Source organism: Dromaius novaehollandiae, chromosome 1 (genome assembly GCF_036370855.1).
Source record: "Dromaius novaehollandiae isolate bDroNov1 chromosome 1, bDroNov1.hap1, whole genome shotgun sequence".
NCBI lineage: Eukaryota > Metazoa > Chordata > Aves > Casuariiformes > Dromaiidae > Dromaius > Dromaius novaehollandiae.
The window spans coordinates 159,583,289-159,602,035 of NC_088098.1; the positions used below are offsets into that span (position 1 = coordinate 159,583,289).

Below are 18,747 nucleotides of genomic sequence, written 5' to 3' on the forward strand. Positions count from 1 at the left end.
GGTATCTAGTCAAGAGAACTCCGAAGCAAAGAAAAGTAAACAATTTTGGAATATTTTCCACAAAAATAAGGTAGCCGCACAGTTTTAGTAACTTCTCATTGTTATTCAAAAGTAACTGAACAGCCAAAAAACCCCCCAAATCTTCAGAGACAAAGAATTCTTCCTTTGCACAAAGGGGTATATCCGTGACAAGGATATATAAATGCATGCTCACATTAGAATTACAGTCAAATATTTAATTCATGAAACAGCTGTCAACGTGCATATACATATCACCCCTCTTTTCTATATCCAAGATGTATAATCTCTCAGCAGTTTCCAATCAGTTACTGCTATTGGAAGTAGATACAGGTATCTGTAAGACTTCCTTTATTTAGACTGTAATCTATCTAGTAGGTAAATATGTTTTCCAGAAAGCTGATCCTGTACTGTTAATACCAAAATGTGCACAGATGATACTAAAGTGAGGGCAGGCAGGGAAGGAAGGCTAACTAGAGGGGAAAAAAAAAATCAGAAAAATCAGACTGACAGAATCCAGATTATGCCCAGTGATAAGTGTTCTAAGGTGAGATCTAAGGGAATTAAAAAAAAAAAAAAAATCTATACTACTGCTGAACATCATTTCAGCTGACAAATTCTGATTTTGGACATGCTTATATAACTCCAAGTCTAGAAACATGACATCTATATTCAGAGCATAAGCAATTATTCCATCTCCAATTACATAAGAATGTACTGCACTGTACTATAGTCCATGAGATTTTATAAGGCCTTATGTTGTATCATGAATGATTCAATATGCAACATTACTTTGAGCACAAAGATTTAAAGACAGGCAAACTGAAGAGAATAAGGAAAACAAAACTAATTGAACTGATTTTCCTTCTCTCTGTACCTGGAAATTCTGTAAGTCACTTTCAAGGTTTCGTTCAAGTTTGATGTTAAGGAAGCAACAGACTGCACGTGATTTTTTTCCACTTCTGTTAAAGGGCAAATGAATGCAAGTCACTTTTTGGCTCAATTTTACGATCTCAAAAAGAAAACTTTTACCAAGCTCAATCTAGGGCTTTTTGAGTAATTGTACTAAAATAGTTTTTTCATTGTTTAAAATCACTCCTACATAAATTCTGGACAAAAAGACAAGGTAACACAAATGCATGATGAATAGGGATAATTTATTGTTTTTCTATCAGAAAATTCATTAGAATATTTACAAAGTTTAAGTCATAAAACCCACCCACACACAGTCTCTTTAAGACTATCTTTTTTTTTTTTTAAGACTTTTTCTTGTTTCTTCCTCTCTTACTCCGTGATTTAAGTTTTTTGCCCTCAAACACAGGTTTGGCGGTCACCATGACTAGGTTTCCCACCTCTTCATCCTCACCACTTGAGCTACTGTACCCCTTTTTCTCATTATGGTTTGCTGTCTCAACTTGAGACACAGTTTTCCTCCTCTTGCTCTTGTCTGGATCTCTGCTTTCCAGTTCCTCTATTGAGGAGTCACTAGAGGTTTCTGAAAGATGCAAATTCCCAATAAAACCACCTCCATAAACACGTTCTTTTTTGAAATCTGAATGTTTCTTTCTCTTTATATGTGTTGTCACTTGATGATCTGTGCAATCCGCAGTACTTTTCCCTTTCCTTTCCTCATGCTGCTTAAGTTCATCCTCCATAACTGCAGTAGCCTCCCGAATTTCATTGGCTTCTTCCTCTTCTTCCTTTCTCTTCAGACAAGTCACAGCTCGGCGAAGTCTCTGGCTCTTAATGGCTTGTTTTTCATGCTGTGCTAGTCTGAAGAATGAATCAATTCGAAGCTGAGTCTATCAAAAATAAAGCAATGAAACAGCTTTGGGTTTTTTCTGACAGGAATTCAATATTATCTAAGTTGTATTATACAGTATCCTAAATTAAGCAGGAGAAAGACTAACGAAATTCATATGCATCTAAATAGATGTGGACTACAAGATGCATTATCACAGTTATAGCTATAAATTATGCAACAAGTTTTACCTTCTTTAAAGCAAGAACCTTTACACTGCTCTTTAAAGAAACCAGGTAATGGGCAAATACCTGTGAAAAATTAAAAACTTTGTGTTGTGCTTATGATTAGACATCGGTTGCTATTTTCAACCTTAAAACAGAGATACTTTTGTAGTACTCTTAAGTGTGTCCTTACAAACACATCCTCAGCTGCAAGCTATTAGAACAACAGAAAGTTTACTAAGCAAATGCTGTAGATGCACCTCCTACTTTGCACAGGCCAGTGCAACAAAATGCTACAATTTGACCCAAGTGCCTTGTAACACAGGCTGCTACAGTATAAAGGTTAACAATAGAACTGGAAGTAGTCGCACACAATGACATGTGTTTTACTCAACTACAGCCTAGCATAGACTAAGCCAGTCTCCTGGGTTCTCCCAAAAATTCACTGAGACACACTTGCAAAGTATGTTCCAATCAACCTAAAAGTATATAGATTTAATTACAGTTTTTGTAATTTTCACTCCTTTGACTAATGGAGAGACCTAGAAGGCTGGTTTAGACTACATTTCTATCTTGCTCATAGCAAAAGGAGAAAAGAATCTGATCTTGGCTCATCAGTTTTACAACCGACTTTCACAGTGTCACCGCATGCATCACTATTCACTCTTAAATTGTATTAAAGTTGACAGTATATTTATTTATAAAATGGAGTAGTATTATAAATGGGTGCTCAATCAACAGCAATAGTTCAATCTGCATTTCTCCCCAAAGGTTATGGATGGTACTCAATGGTCAGTCTGACTTCACCAAAATCTCAGGCACACTTGTATAAATTATTTTAAAATATAGGGCACTGTCTTTTAAAGGCATTAAAGGTGCTTCAGGTACCTGTAATAATCAGCAAAAGGCAGAACAAACAGCAATCTGGACTTGAAATAAATGCTTGATAAATAAAAAGATTTTAAAGCAACTATTGCATTTACAACCTTTGAAATTATGTAGAGTGCCTCACAGTATACTCAAATCATACAACAACAAGATCTCTGTAACTGAGAGTTTAGTGACTTTTAAAAATACATTAAAATAAAAAAATATGGCTAAGTGACAGGCTATTTTACAAACAGTATGGGCTATCTGAATTACGAAAGCATAAATTACAGTGAAGTTTCACCCAAGTTAGTTAAGCATCACTTCAGATTAAAGCCTCGTTATTCATTTTAAAAAGTTTCTGTTACAGTCTTCAGGTTAGCCTTAAACTACACACAGTTCTATACTTTACCTGTTGTGAGTTCAGCTGTTTTAGTACAGGCAAAAGGACTTCATCTATCTTTGTCCTAGACCAGCCAAAGTGATCCTGACAGAATGTACAGAAAGTTAAGGATCTTAAAAAAAAAAGCTTTTTTTAACTAGTATTTTTTTTATATTACCAGTATTCTGTAAACACACAAAATGAAAATTTCTCAAATAACCAACATCTGCAGAAAAGCTACTGTAGCTGAAAGTTTTTTCAACTACAAAAAAAAGAAAATAACAGAAGTTATTATACCTGACCTATGTAGATGGTTCCAGTATTACGACACGTCTTCATCATGATGTCACATTTCTATTATTTATAGAACTCTAATACCATCATTTCCAAGAGTGTCTTTCAGTGAAGCTCCTTTTGACTACACAGTACTGCCATAAAACACGATACCTATAAATAAACCTTATTTTTACACTTACACGCACACAAACACACATATACACACAGGAAATTGCATTTATAGTTTAAAACAATATTAGCTCTGCATGCATCACCATCTACTTTTCAACAATTCACTGCAGCTCAAGCTGCAACTGATGTAAGAAAAATGCATTAGTGCAAGGAATGTGGTAAATAATAGCTAGGAATAAAGCACAGTGTCAGTCACTCATTCTGATCAGGTTTTGAAACCTACTTGTGAAAGATGGCTAACAGCTACATCAGGAGCATGCAAACAATCCCACGCTAAGTGTAAAAACAGGCGCAGTATGGTTACAGAAGTGTATCACAACAAAGCTAAGTCAGTCCACTTAAGAGACTCCCTATGCATTCACAGAGAAGCAGCCCAGCCTCTCAGGAAGGCAGAGCAGATTTGGATGCCATACACACATAGATGCGCTCTTCTCAATTCCAGAGTTGGTATTATTGTAGCAGAGCACATATAGCCTCAGTTGGGGGCTCTCACACTAATGAGACATTAAGAATTTGGCTCTCTTCTACTGAATTAGTCTCATGAACTGTTGTCTGAGTACTTTTAAATAGTAAATCCTGTCACATCATAAAAGGATATTCTCTGATCTGCTCTACATCCGGCTTCCCCCAGATGAACGAACCCCTTGTCTCATCCACCACAGGCTTCAGGTATGCCTCTGCCACTGCTGGGTTTGGGAAACCTGAAGAAAGTTGCAGGTTCCGCAGCTTCTTCTTGACTTTGGTATCATGTGGATTAGGTCTCAGTTTCTTATTCTTCTGAGCTTCAGTCCACCACTCACTGAAAAACAGAGGAAAGCTTTCATTTGTATCCATAAAATAAAATTTGGAACATCAAGAGCTACCAGGCTAACTTAAAAAGTCTTAATTAGATTCCCTATTTCAATTACTATATGAGACAAAGTAGGAAATTTCCAAATTACATGACCTAAGGGGCATATAATTTAAAGGTAGAAAGGAGAAAACACATACAGTAAATGCGGCCATCTGGCAGCCACAGTAGCAAACATCACCTGGATTCCCCGTAAGTAGCCAAACAGAAGGCCCTAAACTCAGTTTCACTTGAGAAGAATGCTCCACACATAATGATCATTTTTGGAGGATTTCTGAAACAAAAAATAACTTCTGACCATCCCTGCCATTGCCAATAAAATTGGCTTGGCGCTCTTCAAACCCCATTCCCCCCACAGCCTACCTGTCTGTCTCTTTCCAGGACATCCACTCCTCACTCATCAAGTGTCTTTTCTCTATAAGCAAGCTAGAGCACCTTCTCACAAACTCGGGGAGAAATCACCTCCACTGCACTAGGGATCCAGCTCTGCAATGAACTCAGATGCAGTTGCACAGTTCTGAAGTGGTTCTATTGTCTCAACTAGTTTTGTTGCAATTGCTGTGTCAACATATCACCCTACTTATCAGCCATTTCAAACAGTGACATAATGGAATCACGTATTTTATAATTAACTTAGCCTCCTTAATTTTGTCCATGTTTTGGTGCATAGTAAAGCAGCAGAAAAATATATTCACTAGCATTCGTATCATGGAAAAACAAACAAAAAAAAATCAGACACAGCATACGTGAATTTTAAGAGAGGTTCCAATCCATGACCAGGAAATTCATTTAAAATCTCCATTGCTGTTACAAAGCCAACATTTGGGATGCCTTCAGTGTAATCACTCCCAAGCAAGTATGCCAAATTAATTAACTTGCTTCGATCCAACCCTGTAAAAGAAAGCCCAAAAAACAAGTAGACCTAGCGTATTCAGCCTCTATTCTTTTACAAATTAACCAAAGTATATTATCTGAAAGACAAACAACAAAAGGTACATATAGGCATTAACTGTATAAAATTACACTTTATTCAACATCAGAATTCGCTAAATTACTTTCTGGAGCAGCCTCAATATGCTATGCTAGTCCAAGCACCAGTAACTGTACTAAAATATGGTAACTTGTGCAACTACAATGATGCCAAAATTAAAATGTTACAATGTAGAAACCTAGATTTCCCCAAACACCAGGCCTTTGAAAGCTAAGAGATTACTTGACATATACTTCTGCAGTTACAGTTCAGTTCTCATCTAATGCTGACCTGAATTTAATAACTCCTGAATCAGAAATTAAAGCATTCCCCCATCCCCAGTTTTGAGCTCTAGTCCATAATATTCATGACTCTGTTTCTTAAAAGTGTTCCCAAACTGCATGTCATTTTCTCTATGTTACTGTAGTTATTCTTATAGATCAAAAGTGCCTGTGAAACAACTAGAAAGAAGGAAGAACCCAGCTGACCACTTCTACTTACTACGTTGTAAGATATGAGGCAACCAGACTGATTCTTAGGGACTAGCTTCAGGACTTCAGACCAAAAAATTATTTCAGTGAAGAAAAGGAGGGAAGTGTGTCTATACATGCAAAACAAGACCACCTGAACGCTAGTAAGGATATCCACCAACTGTTAGGAAAGAAAAATTGTCCAATACATGGAAAGGGAGCAGCAGGAACTCTGCAGAGGGACATGACACCAAGACAGATGGTGACCATTTTTTAAAACAAAACAAACAAAAGAAAAACACTGGTTTACTACCATAACAACAGCTAAAATCACAGGAGCTTTTAGAGCACTCTGCGCCCTGCCCCCCCAGGCAAGCTACACTGGTTTCATCCAATTTGCTGGGAAAAGAAAGCAAACACATGTAATTATTTTTTATCACATAAAAATGAAATTTGTGAAATTCCATTTCACAAATTGTGAATCAGTTATCATGAACTGTGACATTTTACATGCTGAAGGAATTAAAATATTATTTCAAAGTCCATAACCCTACTTTGCTCAGGAATTTCAAAACTGACTTTATCTCTCCTGCCTAAACAAAACATGAGGAAAAATTAGAATTTGCTATTATTTTCTTTAATACACTATATGACACTGAAGCTTAATAGTTCAACTAGCAACAATTTGATTAGATTAGAACAAGAACAAGAAGAAAGAAGTAAAAATCTTGTCGATATTAAAAAATTTCCTTCTACTTTCTGCAGAGTGTATAAACACACTGGATCCCTTTCTAATACAGTATGAGTCAGTATGTCAAAAATAAACTTCTATTTACAGAAGATTACAATATGATGACATTATTTATCAGAAAATCATTTTCTCACCATGTCAGAAAAGTCATACTGACATCTACCCAGAAACCGATACCACAGTTCATACTTCCAGTCTTGATTATGATCACACTAACTTAAGTGTACTAAATGCAGGTGCGACTAGTAGCTGCAATTCAGATAGGTCATCTGGTAGTAAAACCAACAACCCAATTGCATGTCCTCTCTAAAGAACAGACATCATCATAATGATTACATGAAATTCCATAGGAAATTCATCTTCAAAAAGATACAGGTAAAAGCAGTCTTATCAAAGAGTCTGTCTAACACACTAATATCTGAGCCTTACCTAGCTGGTTTTGAAAATCAACATACTGATAATATTCCACGTATTTGTTCTGAGTGAAGAAATTTTTATAAACATGTCGTGCACCAAATAACCAAACATCACTATCATCGGTGATTGTCCCAGAGGTCTGATCAGTAAGGTCCAAGATAGCACACTGTGCCTCTGCTTCCATTGGAGCTTCAATATACGGAATGCCAAACAGACGGAGAAGCTCCTGTAGGATGGAAGAAAACAGTTAGTATTTCACCTGAGAAATGAGCTTCTAATATACTTCTGCTTGACTCAGAACTGCTAGTTTCACACTTGGGAGGTGTTTAATCTTTCACAGCAAATTTCCACTGAAAAGCACTAAACACTGCTAAGTCAAGGGGGAAATCCCACTTACTGATCTCAGGCAGATAATGCCATGCAAGTCAAGCACTATTTGACCATGCTATTACTACAATTTGAGAATCTGCTGTTTTAATTATGCAAGAATATTCAAGTATTTTGCTTTCCATAACCACTACTGATTTAACACGGAGAAAAGTTCATGCATTACAGTGACGTAGGATGCATGAAAGAAAGATTCAGGCAAAAAAAGTCAGTAACATTTTAGCACTGAAAATGGTAACAAAAGTATGAAACCCACACATCAGGCAACAAACAGTGGGCAGACTAGCCATCCTTTGGATGGTGTTTTGATATACATGTGTTTGGATATGCTTCACACAACCTGCTTTTATGGAATATGTTACTTAACCTCAGTTAGATATCCCACATGCACTAGGTTTACATACTAATGCCGGTTATACAATTCTGAATTACTTCATCTCCATGAATTATGCTTTCCACTTATTCTGCTCCCAATTTGGATGTAATAACCACTGCAAAACCTAGGTGTAAAGTTTTTATTTAAAAAAAATATATATAAGGGGTCTTTTTTTCACTGCAAAAACTGTTTTTTGTGCCCTAACAGAGTCAACTTTGAAAGAGATGACTTAAAACTTTCATTGTAATAAAGAGTAAAAGCACGAGGTCAAAAGACTTACAACTATAATGGCCTATCTACCATTATATGGTATATAATACTACAGAAGTGTAAGTTAGTGGTCTTTAAAAAAATCATCTGAAAATAAAAGTATGAGCACACACTTAATGTAGAAAATAAAAAATTCAGTCATCTTAATGACATCCAAACTATCCCTTTCATTCAAAGAAAATATGAACACTTATATATTCCTTAGAATAAATGTATTATGTCACAGATCCACCACTTGTCTACTATCTTATGGCTATACTTAATTCAACACATTATATTGTTTATGATTGGATAATCTAAAATGCAGTAGCCTTTGCATTAGACTGAGTTATCTTCCCAATGCTGATACTCAAACAGAAGTTACAGGCTTGTACAGGAATTACTGGTGAAGTTCTTTAAAATAAGTTTCCTAGGACATCAACCTGGGTTACAATAAAGGTATCTTTTATACTTGTATCTTTTAATCCCTAGGGAAATCACAATTTACCTAAACTCAACTAGACCAATTCTACACTGCTGAGTTTAATTTCCTATTCAATTCAAAAAGTTTGGTGCTTAAAAAGTGGAAATATTTTCATTCATAATGAATGAATATTTAATAGTGTTATAACAGTTATTTTCCAACTCTTGGAACTGAAGATTAATCTTCTCTCAGCATTTTAAATCAAGCAGTCTGAAGAAAACAACAACCTAAGAGGAAAAAGGTGACCTACAGTTAAAAAAATTACAAACAGCTTCTGAGAAAATGTTTAACTCCTGAGGGGGGAGAATACTACTTATCCCACAACATGTCAAAATGATTCAACAAACACTACCTGACTTTCCAAAAACATCTGTCCTGTTACAGAAGCAGCAACACGTTCCTGCTGCTGCTTTTGAGCCTGTAGCACATTTTGTTCAGCAGAAAGATCATTTTCCAGTTCTTCTAGTTCTTCCTGAATAATAGAACAAGGTTTTGGTCATTACAACAATTTAGTGCTTTACTTACGTAAGTATACTTAAGTCTCCAATTATATTTATTCTAAGAGTATATGCTCCATTAATTCAGACCTGTGAATTGTCATAGCTTCTCTAATGCAGTAAAGACCATAACTAGGTCTATTCATCAGAGTGCTAAAACTTTACAAATTCTCTCTGAAGCAATTATGGCTAACTCTCATCTTTAAAAATATATAAAAAAATCATTTCTCATACAATTCAAATAAACAAATGCATGAGAAAGTGATAAAACAGTACACAGCTATTGTAAGCAGCTGTAAGATACTTTTCCCTAAAATATACATTTAGCTACAGAGCACTTCATTACTAACTTAAAACAAATAACAAGGAATTACCAAACTGATGTCTTGCCACTCATCCACTGCATCTTTACCATCATTTTCATTTTCAGCTGTCTGATGGTTTGCCAGCTGCACTCCATCAGATTCCTTTACCATGTCCTTGGTGACAATATCATGTCTGTCTTTCTCCATTTCTGTAAGTGCTGTTTTATCACCCGGTTTCTCATCATATTCAGTAGGAAACTCAGCTGCATTACTGATTTCAGTGTCCACTTCAACAAAGCTTCCTATAAAAGAAAAATACAGAGTTTAGCTTCTTGCTGCTAGTTTAAAAATAAATGTTTGAATCTCTTCTTAATTTGTGCTGTGATGTTTTTTTCACACGCAACAGATGCTATGTGCAGTAAATAGACATAAGGACTGCGAAACTACAGAAACCATGTGGCTGGCCATTAATATACCAGTTAATGAAGTTCAAGCTACAGAACAGTATGCTTTCCAGCTTTTTCATTTTGTATACTCGTATTTCAGCATCACAGAATAACACCCATGGAAAAATATGGTTCAGATTTTCTCCTCATCTCAAACATAAATTTTAAAGCATTTTTTACTATGAGAAAAGGTTGACTTCAACTGACTACAATGTAATAATGCCCTATTTTCTCACAGAACTGCTCATCACAAAAGTCTTCTAACCCTGGCTGGAGTCAAGAATAATCATAAACACAAATACACAATTAAAAAGCACATACCATCAGAATCACTGTCTTCAGATGGTGATACCCCTTCTATTCTTTCCTCATCAGGACCTTCTGCTTCCGGAAAAAGGCTAACTTCTTTTTGTACCTCAGATACATTATTTTCTGTTTTTGAAATGACTTCCTCTATATCTTTATAAATTTTAAGGTTTTCCCCATTTTTAGAAAGGTCTGTTGTTTCAGCCTGAATCAAAGCTTGTGTACTTGTCTGTGCAGGGGAATGGCTTGGGTTCTGCATGGACATGTTTATATTCTTATCTTCCAAAGAACTTAAGACCATTTTGGAACCATTTTCTTCTTTGTCTACATCATCATCTCCTTTTCTAGTATCATCAACAAAAGAATAACTTCCAGTTCTGGAAATACTGATGTCCTCGGGTGCAATATGAACCTTTTCCAACTCATGACTCTTCTGGCCAAATTCAGTATCTTGTATAATCACTCGGTTTGATGAATGAATTGTAGATGTAGGTAATTTATTTCCCTCTGTAACTTTAGGAATCTGATCATCCTCATCTGAACTACTAAGGAGAAAATCCTTCACTTCTGACCTTTCCGTTATCGTTCCATCAGTTTTAGAGGTAACAACTTCCTCCCTTTTATCATCCTCACTCAGAGCTTGCTGAATTGCCTGTAGAGTTCTCGGAGATACACTGCCTTCCTCTGATCTAGGTTGGTCCACATTTGATCGTCCTTTAACTTCATCCCCCAGTTCCTCTTCTGAGCTGCTTTCCATCATAGCTGCCTGAATAGCAAGCAAAGTCTGGGGAGATGGGGGTGCTGTTACCCCATTGTTATCTTTCTCTGTCTGCAACTTCTCAGACTCAACTGGGTTTGTATTAGCAGGAGATTCATTAACTATTTTAATAGATTTAGTAAATTCTAGCCTTTTTGATGAGTGTGCCGCAGTAGTTTCCATATCTCTACCAGTAGCTTCTTTCGCTTGAATACCTAAAAAAAAAGTTTTTTGTTAATGTTTAATACATAACTGCTTTATGCCAATATTCTTTTTACATAATGAGAATCAAAATCATAATTTAAAGATTAATAAACCAGTTTTCTACATGTTTATTATCACAGCTAATTATGTCTAACCAATACCCCATATTCCACATAAGCATCATGTACATGCATCTCTAAACAACACTCAGGTTTTTCCTAAAATTTACAGTTGCAAACTGCACATACCCAATGAGAAGTTTTATGAAATGAAGAACTGGCACACCTTTTATTAGGATATAGTGAGAAGTATCTTCAGAGATTACCCTCTTAGATTCCACTTCTTTCACAAAACCACCTTCATTTTCATATTGTGTTTGGATTTGACCTGAGTGCTGCTCATTCAATTCTTTTTCTACATTTTCAATGTATCGATTGAGGTTGCTTTTCTTAAGCAAACCCCTAAGCTGATACTGGGAAAAGTCATTGGACTCCTTAAAAAAAAAAAAAAAAAAAAAAAGAATCCAAGTCAATTTAAATAAAATGGCATGAACTGCATTTTTTTAAGCAAGTGTATTTACTATGTGCTGGAGAGCCCTTTCATAAAAATATTTTCTTATTTCTTTTAACCAGAGAATATTTGTCTTTTACTGACTGCTGCATTCCCAAGTGGCAGTGATATTAAAATGTTAATATGCAACAGAACTTTAAAAGGTATCACTAAATAATTCTGAATGCTGATTAAATACAGTGAGATCTAAATAACTTGACCAACAAAAATCACCTGGCTAATAGAGCTGGACCCCATCTCAAATACAACTCAATTATAATAGAAGCCACGTGTGGGTAGTTTTAAGATGTTGCCCATCACAAAATGGTTCTTAGCTTACACTTTGATACAAACTATCATTTGATCAGAAATATATTGCACTTTAAAAATCTTACTCCACTCTGAAAAACTATTCTAAAAGCAGCATTGTAGGATTCCCTGTTTATCTCCAAATGGCTTTGGTGTCACATCTATTTAATTTACAAATATAAACACCTTTTTCCCAGCTACCAGCTCCTCTAACAAACTGAGGGTTTGGAAGTCAAGCTCGGTTCTTTCTGCATGATTTATCCACACCAGTAATATGTTTTCGCAATTGAAACGTTGGACATAATACTGATGAGGCATGAGACACAGCATGATATTTCCATTCTTGCCCAAAAGACTTAGTCTGCCAATTTTACTAGAAATCAGGAGCTAGAACTCTGCATACACCCTTGGGAAGGATCTGTTAAGAATTATTACCTTGCCTTTTTTCCCCCCCAAACATGAAAATTCCCCCCCCCCCAAAATTTCCCAAACACCTCTTGTAAAACAGGTCTGGGGTTAAAACTTTCCAGATGTGATATTCTTATGTAGTCTTCATGTGCATTAATGACAGTAACCCCACTGTAATGGTTTGAAACTATTTCAAATTTTACCTCTGGCATTACTTCAAATAATGTTCTTTTTCGCTTTGTAAATTCTTTCATATCAGTCAAGATCTCATGTTTTACTTCTGGAGGCAGACTGTTGAAGTCTTCTGATTCAATATCTACAGAATGAGGATTTTCAAGTAATTCTTCCTATAAAAATGAACAACAACATACATAAACACTTGCTTTGCATTACAGATCAACAATAAAAATGAAAATATCCACAGCATCGCTCCAAATCTAAAGAAAAAACAAAAACACAAAATCTTTTTGCTACTTCTTATACTGTGAAGAAAACTGTAAAAAAGTAACTATTATTTAATTAAATGTTTAATCTACATAATTATTGATATACAATATATAAAGAGACTACGACTTAAACTTAAAAACTTACGAGTTTTTACATAACAAGATATTTAGTACAAGTCACAGAAGCAGCTCCTACTGCCTCAGTAATTCTAACTTTTATCCTTCCAAAAACTTTCTCTTTCCGAACACAGACTACTTCAAACAGTAAGAATATTTCCAAGAGAATTTTTTCTTTATTTTATTTACTTTGGTGACTGCATGAAAGCAAAAATAACAACTTTACTGTTCACAAAGATATTCTGCTAGATGTATTAATTATTTTTATTTTCTCCTTTTCCCATGAGATCCCAGTGCATCAAAAGGAAACAGAATTTATATATGAAAAAAAGAATTGAAGTGTTGCATTGGAGTTCTGTTAAATATGCTGTCTTACTTTTGCATACATATGTGCATTCTGTTATCTTTTGCCATTGCAAAAAACAATGTTTGTTTTCTTCACATGTCCAGAAAAAATAGCCAGAGGGGAAAAAAAAAACACTCCGGGGTATTCCTACTCTGTTGTACTCCAGTGAAGAAAATTACATTTGTATTTTATGATTAGTAAGAATTCACAGAATTCTTAAAATTAACTAATTTGCTTGTCAAGTAATGCTATTCTGAGATTTATACCTCCAAACACTATTAAAAATATTTTTTAAAGCATAACACATGAATAACAGGGTATTTCATAATAACAGGGCAATTAGGATGCATTTACCTGCAGTATCTTCTTTTGACTCATTCTCTCTTGCCATTCTTTTTCATCTTCCTCTTCTGAGCTAAAAATCACAGAGACAAAAGATGCTAGATTCTCTCTCTCTCCTCTCTCCCCTTCTTCTCGTCTCTCTCCCTCTCTCAAAAAGCTATGCGCAGAAAGCAAGAAGGCAGACTGCTCAGTTAAATCTAGATTCAGAGAACTATTGCTGTCTAAAAGCATTACCTGATACTTGGTCAGCATTTAAATTATGTTTAGGGCAGATCTGTTAACACTGAAAATGTGCAAAGACTATTATAAAGGATAGCTCCATGTTCCCACTTAGTCTTGTTTAAGAAGATGACACAAATTTGACAAGCACATATGAAGTCTACCTCTGCTAAACATGTCCACACTACCTAAATGAAGAGACACAAACTGCAAGCAAGCTGCCACACACTTCAGTAGCTACCCAAGCTTGAACAATCAGGTTCATTTAGCAGTAAAGATATTGCCAGAGAGAGTGAGGTAGCATTTTCATCCTTAAAGATGATTCCAGGGTAGAAATTTAATTTATAGGCTGTTGTAAGAAAGCTTGTTCTGTTATTTACTTTCCAGTAAACAACTAGAAGGCTTCTGCATCCTATAATCCTACTTCCCCAATAAGAAAATGAAATGAAATAAATTAAAGAGATATACTGTATATATTTTGGAGACACGTGATTCAAAGATCTATTAGCACCTTCAAAAACAGTATTTTATATTTTTATCTGAGTTTGTTATAGCCATTTTTCTTAATTCTACTTACCTATTCTTCTCTTCCTCCTCTAAAGAGGGCAATACATATATATCATCAATTTCTTCTCTTCGAACTTGTGTAATACTAGGCAAAGCTTCATTGCTTAGGGAAAAAAATTAAAAGTGATTAACAGTGAAATAAAAACTTATCTTCCCCTTATAAAGAAGAGGAAAATAGTTTTTATTCTTGCCTTTTGCCTGTTAGAGCAGTTTTGATAGCTTGTCTCTTCAAAAATGTTTTCAATAGTTTTTCTGTAGTTTTTCTGGAATCACTGACTGCCACTTCTTTTCTTTGTCTTCGCTTAGCCTGTGAACATAAAATTAATGCAACATAATTTTACTAAAACAGCATTTGCTGGATGCTGGAGATACACATCCAGTGAATTACTCTTATAATTGTGTATGCTGAGTCTGTAGCTGACTCCTAACTCATTCTACATCAGTGAGGGTCAGAGCCTTCAGATCCTCTAAATCTGTCTGGTTTCTGTGGGACTCAGGACTAGTTATCAGCTTGTGAGTACAAATGCTTGCAAGAGCTGTGTTCAGGCTCCATTCTTGAAGCAAGACTTATGCTGTCATCTACCTCTCTGCAATTCGATTTCTATGCAAAGGAAACCCGAATGTGTGAATCAAAAGGGAGTCAGCTGTTGGGGAATGCACCAACTGAGACTGGGATTGCAAAAACATCTGCACAGCACTGTATTTCAAGCCATCCACTGTCATGGCTTGGAAGCACAAGCACTATTCAAGGAATCTGAAAATGGCTGCTTAGCATCAACAGACATATCTTTGCATGGCAATATTAGAATAGGCTATAAAATAAGTCAGTAAAGTTACATACCAAGGTTTGTCTCTTCAGAAGCGGTGCCTCTCCATCAAAAACAAAGACAGGCCGAATTCGAAAAAACAGTAACTTGCAGAGTCGATGAAACAGAGTGAGGAGGTGAGCATTTTGTATGGAATTACCACGATGATCTCTGGCTCCTTTTATTGCTTGATTCAACCAAATACTGATATCTTAAAGAATGGTTAAGAAAAAGAAAAAAAAAGTGCAATCTTACACATACATTAACAGTTTCTATAGAGTGTGTATATATGACTAAGTGGACTCTTGCCCACTGTTTTAAGTTGGCATATTGAAGCCGAGGTTATCCAAATGCTTGTGAACTTTGAAGAAGAATTCTTGTCCCTATCATCCTTAGCAAAGAACAAAATGAAACAACTGTGCAGCAAACATTACCTCCCCAGTTATTTACAAATAAATGAAGGGTAATATCTTTCTAGCATTGAACTATGTATGCACGATAGAAAAGCAGATGCAAAAGCATTTCAAACTTTTTCATATTATAGTCCTTCTGAGAGCAGCACAAAATCCTACAGCTTAGCATTTGTATAAGAAATCTATGACAGAAGCTTCATTTTTTTCATATACACAAATATCAAGATTTGTTCTCCACATATTAAAAAGCATAAGATGTTATCAAAATATTGTCATGATTTAGAATTTAGAAAAACACAATAAATCACATAGAAATAAGTGAAGAGTTAAAATAAACTCCCTCATAAATTTGGTGCATCAGCTTTACTTTCAAAGGATACCAACAGCAAGAATTTTCCCTTCTAGTGTTTCTGGGTTTATAGGTCTCCCAGTGCATTCAAGCAGTTTCCAAAGCCCTTGAACTCCCATTGTCCTTTCTTAGCTCCTCTGAGAGAAGAGAATCTATGAGGAATAAATGCAAATATAATCCAAAGGTTATATGATCCACTTTATTAATGAAAACCGAATGCATTACTACTGCAAATAGAAATAGCAGAAAAAAACACATCAAGGTCATCAAAACTGAAGCAGGGTTACATTAAATCACAGCTGTTAAAGCAGCCCGCCAGACATGTAATTGCAAGTCAAGGTCCCTGCCCCAACTCTCTCACAGGCAAACCATGGATGTGAAATTTAAAATAGCAGTATTCTGCTTTGTTGTGCAAACAACAGAAAATATACCACATATGGTAAAATCTGCTCTCTGGGGAAAAAAAATCAAAAATTAAAAAGCCTTTTTCACATTCTTTTTAAGCTGTGTAGCAGGCTTATCAAGAGAAAACAGATATCAAAACAAACTAAAAAAGTAAACTGACTTGTCTCAGATATTATCCTTGTTCCACTAGCTTATGAAATCTGTAGAGCAAGGGAGTTATCCTTTCTACCTCACGTATAGCACTACTGATATAAAACAGTAACAGCTAGCTAACTAAACACAGACAATATTTAAGCAGATCTAACAGAAGAGGAAAAGTGCTGAAAAGAGCTGCATCTTCTATCATGTTTCACGATGCAGGGCAACGCTTTCCAGTCAAAGACCCGTCCTCACTGCAAGTGATTTCTGCGGTTTTTATTCCTTCTGATTTTAATACACGAAAACCCCGAAAATCCGGTCGGGTGCACCAGGACAGCTGCCCCGTGCTTGCCCACAGAGAGATCCAGGAGCCCTGGAGCTCTCCCCTCCGCAGACGCCACGACGATCCCACCCGACCGCCCGCCGCAGGCGCAGCGGCGGGCGCAGGAGCCCCCACGCCCGCCCCGCTCACGCCCAGCCGGGTTTACACCACCGGCACTTGCCCTCCAAAGCAGCCCGCCCCCTCCGAGCTACCGGCCGCGCCGCCAAGGCCGCGGCTGACCTGTTTATCCGCGCGCCGCCAGCGCACCTCCCGGCTGACGCTCCCCGCGAGCTGCGCCACGGCCGACGCTCTCCTGAGGGACGGCGCTCTCCCGGGCTGGCGTCGCGCAGGCCCGTGGGAGGCCGCCGCTCGCCACCCCGCGGCTGAGGCGACCGCAGCGCGGCGACCGCCCGCCGGGGGGCTTGGAGGGCCCCTCCCCCCCGCGAGGGTTCCCGAGGGGGCGGGGGAGCGGAGCGGCGCCCTCACGCGCAGAAGCCCCCTCCCAGCCCCGCCGAGGCGGCTTCGGGCGCTTCCGCCCAGCGGCCTCCCCCCTGCGTGTACGCATGCGCGCCTCTCGCCATGCCGCGCTGCCCGCCAGGAAGTGTAGTTCCCGGGCGCCTCAGGGACCTGGCCCGCAGGAGATTTGTGTCCTCGGCACAAATTCAGCTTGCAAAAATGAAGCGTGAAGATAGCTCGTTTAAAAAAATGCCTGCGTTTTCAAAAGCTACCGTCTTTGCTCAGTCATTAGCCTACAGACTTTGGCCAGATAGGTATTAGAGGTTAAGTCACAGAGGTTGCACACCCGAGTGGTCGCACCTGCGCACCACCAGCAGGATTACTTAGCTGAGCAGGGGTTGCGACTCTGATCCTTCAGTCACCTAACACCAAAATCTTCACTGAATGTAAAGTCATTGCTCCCAAGAAAAAAAAACAAAAACAAAAAACAACAAAATAGAAAACAGATTTTATTGAGTGAACAAAAGTCTAAAAGTCTCCCATTTTTGGTTAACAAAAGCAGCAAGCTACAAAACCCCTGCATTCCATGACATTTTTTATGTCAAAAAACCTAATCCTTGGGCAGGTATGAACGTTTGTACACAGAAAGTCAAAATTGCTGAGATGTAATTCGGCAAACAATTATATAAACCTTCAAATAAAGAAAGGACCGCACACGGACACCTGAAAAACTTAAGTTGTCTGCTGGCCTAGAGGTATATCATCAGGACTGCCAACAGTTTTCGGCATTTGCATCACCTTCATACAAATTAAAGGAGCAGCATAAAAGTTTGACTGGAGTTTTAAGATTGAGCAAGAAAAAGAACTGCCAACAGAACACAGTGTTCAGCTAGTTCATTTGGCTAATGGTAATTGCAACTTTTTTTAAAACTGTATTTTACAAGCTTGTAGTAAGTGTTAGGTGAATCAGTGCTCTCAAGAGGTTCCAGAGTAAGAATTCAGCTACCATAACCACAAAACAAAAATAGTAAGGAATGTCCATCCTGAAGCTTTTCCTGCCATTGGGCTATCCTCCCCATCTCCTATAGGCTCCCAGCTAAGAGAAAAGTAACTGGTATCCACTTGACAAAATAGGATTATCCGACAAAAGTCTACTAGGAACTGAATTGAGAACATTAATTCACCTCATGAATCGCACAAGGGTTTTTAACGTACATGATTTTTTTCTTTTTACTGGATACTAACAGCCTTAATAAAATGGAGCATTAAAAAGGAAGGCAATGTTTACTTCTATCCTTATACAATATGCAGAATACCCTTTTTGTAAAGTCATATGGTAAATTTTCATGCTTTTGAATACTAAGTATTTTCAATGAAGTCTCTTTA

At 37.1% G+C, this 18,747-nt stretch overlaps 1 protein-coding gene across 1 annotated transcript in view; it reads right to left on the bottom strand.

Annotated features, from left to right (window-relative positions):
- Positions 1-1,156: 1,156 nt before the first annotated feature.
- Positions 1,157-18,747, bottom strand: part of LOC112996225 (DNA excision repair protein ERCC-5) — a 32,641-nt gene continuing 15,050 nt past the window's right edge. Inside the window, exons 12-25 of the mRNA XM_064504214.1 lie at positions 15,314-15,489; positions 14,664-14,779; positions 14,483-14,575; positions 13,699-13,759; positions 12,639-12,782; positions 11,455-11,662; positions 10,224-11,180; positions 9,526-9,758; positions 9,007-9,126; positions 7,171-7,384; positions 5,297-5,441; positions 4,297-4,499; positions 3,263-3,345; positions 1,157-1,820 (exon numbers count right to left, since the gene is read on the bottom strand). Coding sequence (XP_064360284.1) covers positions 1,275-1,820; positions 3,263-3,345; positions 4,297-4,499; positions 5,297-5,441; positions 7,171-7,384; positions 9,007-9,126; positions 9,526-9,758; positions 10,224-11,180; positions 11,455-11,662; positions 12,639-12,782; positions 13,699-13,759; positions 14,483-14,575; positions 14,664-14,779; positions 15,314-15,489 — 3,299 coding nt within the window. The 3' untranslated portion in view covers positions 1,157-1,274. The remainder of the gene's footprint in view (positions 1,821-3,262; positions 3,346-4,296; positions 4,500-5,296; positions 5,442-7,170; positions 7,385-9,006; positions 9,127-9,525; positions 9,759-10,223; positions 11,181-11,454; positions 11,663-12,638; positions 12,783-13,698; positions 13,760-14,482; positions 14,576-14,663; positions 14,780-15,313; positions 15,490-18,747) is intronic.